The following is a 2,826-nucleotide window of genomic DNA, read 5'->3' as shown; positions in this document are numbered from 1 at the left end:
AGTTTAACCACTTGACCCATACTTAAACAAACAAACAAAATAATATTTTTGATTAATATTTCGATAAATAAATTTCTGTCATTTATAAAAATCTTTCAATGGAAAATTAATGAGAATCATTGTTGAAGAATTCAACTTCAACAACGTCTGTCGTCTATGTTTATTCATCGAATCAGAATCTTTTAATAGTAAACAGATTTCAATGTACAATTTAAATAAAAAAAAATTCATTACAATATAAAATCTCGTAGAGCAATCGGGGAAAAAAAAAATAAATGAATCATTTGAATATATTGATTTTAATAGCAACATTTCAAAAAAACAACTTACATGTCTCCCACTGGAATATTTAACGTGACAGAAGCTTCAGTGTATTCCCCATAAGCCAGATAACCAAAGATACCAATCACTGCATAAAGGGTAACTACTATGGACATTGTTATGTTGAGTACACTAGGACAACCGAGAAAATGTTGCGGTTTTTCCATGTTATTTTCCACTGGCATTACCTAATAATCGAATAAACGTGATTAATGCAAATAAATCTATTAATCAAAATTCTTTGTCTCGGTTGTCTTTACTTTTATTTTTATTTATTTTCTTTTTTTTTCTTATCAGATTCTCACACGCATTCTAAGAAATTGCATAAGACGTGCTAAGATCATTTTTAATCGGAAAAAAACTAATGGAAAAACTTACGACACCGATTCCTTCAATGGCGAATACGACAGTAGCAAAGAATATCGGCAATTGTTGAATTTCCGGGAACATGTTGACTTTATCGATAGGTTTGATATCCTTGAAGATATAATAAAGAGTCATAATGAAACCAACAAACATACTAATGTTGGCAACCATCGAGAATGGTACCATATACTTGAGATTTCTGACTTGTCCTAATAAAATAACTGCTGGTATCAATGCTAACATTACGGATACTTTGCTTATCGTGTTAGCTCCATTATAATGCTCGGCAATCTGAAAATATTAATTCATTAGAATATAATTATTATTTTTCAATGTATAAATGCGAGTAAACAAATAGCGAAATAAATTTAATTCGATGCAGTATTTTTCAACGACATTATTAAATAATTATAATGTGCAGGATAGAAACGATTAGATCATTTATACAAAGTGATGATTAAATCAATCCAACTAACCTGATGAATCGTCGTAGCAATGAAAACAACGTAAACACATGCACCACCTATATAAGTTGCTGAGAGTGCTATGTTTACGAATATTTTACTGACATTTGCCCAGGGTCTTAAAGCTTTAGGTCCACACAAAAATGCTGCATAGGCTGTCTCGGCATACGTCATCTTTGGTGTTTTTGTACGTTTGCAAAGTATGTGAGAGGAACGGACGAGTATGTGTACGCAATGAGCACAAATGATACCAATTATTATGGTCCCAAATGAACCAATTATTAGACCACCATTTCTAATCGCGTTAGGCATCGCTAAAATACCGGTACCGAGGGATGATTTCAAAAGATGGGCTAACGATCCCAAGTCACTAAAAATTAGACATTTAATATTCATACAATTTTTTTGTTTATTCGTTTTTCTTTTTTTTTTCTTTTTTAATGTTTTAAATAACAACGACAAGCTCGACAATTTTTAAATCATACGTGTATATGATTGAATTGAGAAGCTTTTATTTTGTAGATACATTACTAATTAGTAAATATATAATTTAGTATAATTATACATTGTTTTTGAAATGAATTGTATTTAAATTCTAATTATTATTATAAATTATTTTAATTATACGCGACGAGTTTTTTGAAACAATTAATTTTTAATATCTTGCAATCAGAATTTACATGAAAAACCATAATTTCAATCATATAGACGAGTGTTTTCCTTTCTACGAAAATACAAAATGAAATATTTGAATAAAAATCATAGAGAAACTTATACATTCTTTTTGAAATGAATTGTATTTAAATGCTAATTATTATTATAAATTAATTTAATTATACGCGACGAGTTTTTTGAAACAATTTTTAATATCTTGCAATCAGAATTTACATTAAAAATCATAATTTCAATCATATAGACGAGTGTTCTCCTTTCCACGAAAATACAAAATGAAATATTTGAATAAAAATCAAAAAGAAACTTACGAATTGGTATGTTTTTTGTCTCTGTGTTCGAAGGGATCGTAAAATTCATCCTTCTCGTTGTAATCGCCGATCGAGATCGCTGCGATTTTTGTGCTAAATGAAAAAAAAAAAAAAAACAGGATGAAGGAAAGAACCAAAGATGGGAATTAATTGCTCGGATATTATCGAGTTTTAATCGCCGAACAAATATGTTCTATTTATCGTACGTTTTCTACGCGATAAAAAAAAAAAGAAAGAGAGAAGACAAAATCCGAAAAAAAAAAAACAAACAAAAAACAATAAAAAAAAAAAAAGAAAAACATTGTCGAACACATCTTTACCGAATCGATTTACATGTCTCGATCGTTCCGATAATTTTTTGATCTGATCGAGAAACGTAATTTACTATCTAAACCCCCCTTGTCACGAGATATCCTATCGATAAATCAAGATCTTATTTAATTAGGGAAATACGTTTTTTATGTTACGAATAAAGTGACATTTCTTTTTTGTTTTTGTATAATAGAGAAGAAACAAATAAGACAATAATCATGAAAATCGAGAAAACAAATATGTTGTATTTTTGATTACCTGCTGTTAAAATCTTTCATCATTTCACCACTCGATTCTGCTTCTTTTTCCATTTTCCCCATGGTGTTTGTTATTCTAAAAAAAAAAAAAAAAAAATATACAAATAATATTAATTAATAAAT

General features: G+C 28.7%; 1 protein-coding gene across 1 annotated transcript in view; it reads right to left on the bottom strand.

The window, feature by feature from the left end:
- Positions 1–2,773, bottom strand: part of LOC106792602 (proton-coupled amino acid transporter 4-like) — a 7,045-nt gene extending 4,272 nt beyond the window's left edge. The window contains exons 1-6 of the mRNA XM_014759074.1: positions 2,705–2,773; positions 2,135–2,227; positions 1,164–1,521; positions 700–978; positions 331–509; positions 6–21 (exon numbers count right to left, since the gene is read on the bottom strand). Coding sequence (XP_014614560.1) covers positions 6–21; positions 331–509; positions 700–978; positions 1,164–1,521; positions 2,135–2,227; positions 2,705–2,766 — 987 coding nt within the window. The 5' untranslated portion in view covers positions 2,767–2,773. The remainder of the gene's footprint in view (positions 1–5; positions 22–330; positions 510–699; positions 979–1,163; positions 1,522–2,134; positions 2,228–2,704) is intronic.
- Between the last annotated feature and the right edge of the window lie 53 nt (positions 2,774–2,826).

The sequence above is a fragment of the Polistes canadensis genome, unplaced genomic scaffold (assembly GCF_001313835.1).
Source record: "Polistes canadensis isolate GaletaPanama2010 unplaced genomic scaffold, ASM131383v1 scaffold_491, whole genome shotgun sequence".
Classification (NCBI taxonomy): Eukaryota; Metazoa; Arthropoda; class Insecta; order Hymenoptera; family Vespidae; genus Polistes; species Polistes canadensis.
Note: the sequence above shows the minus strand (reverse complement) of the source record. Positions and strands in the feature narration are given on the sequence as shown.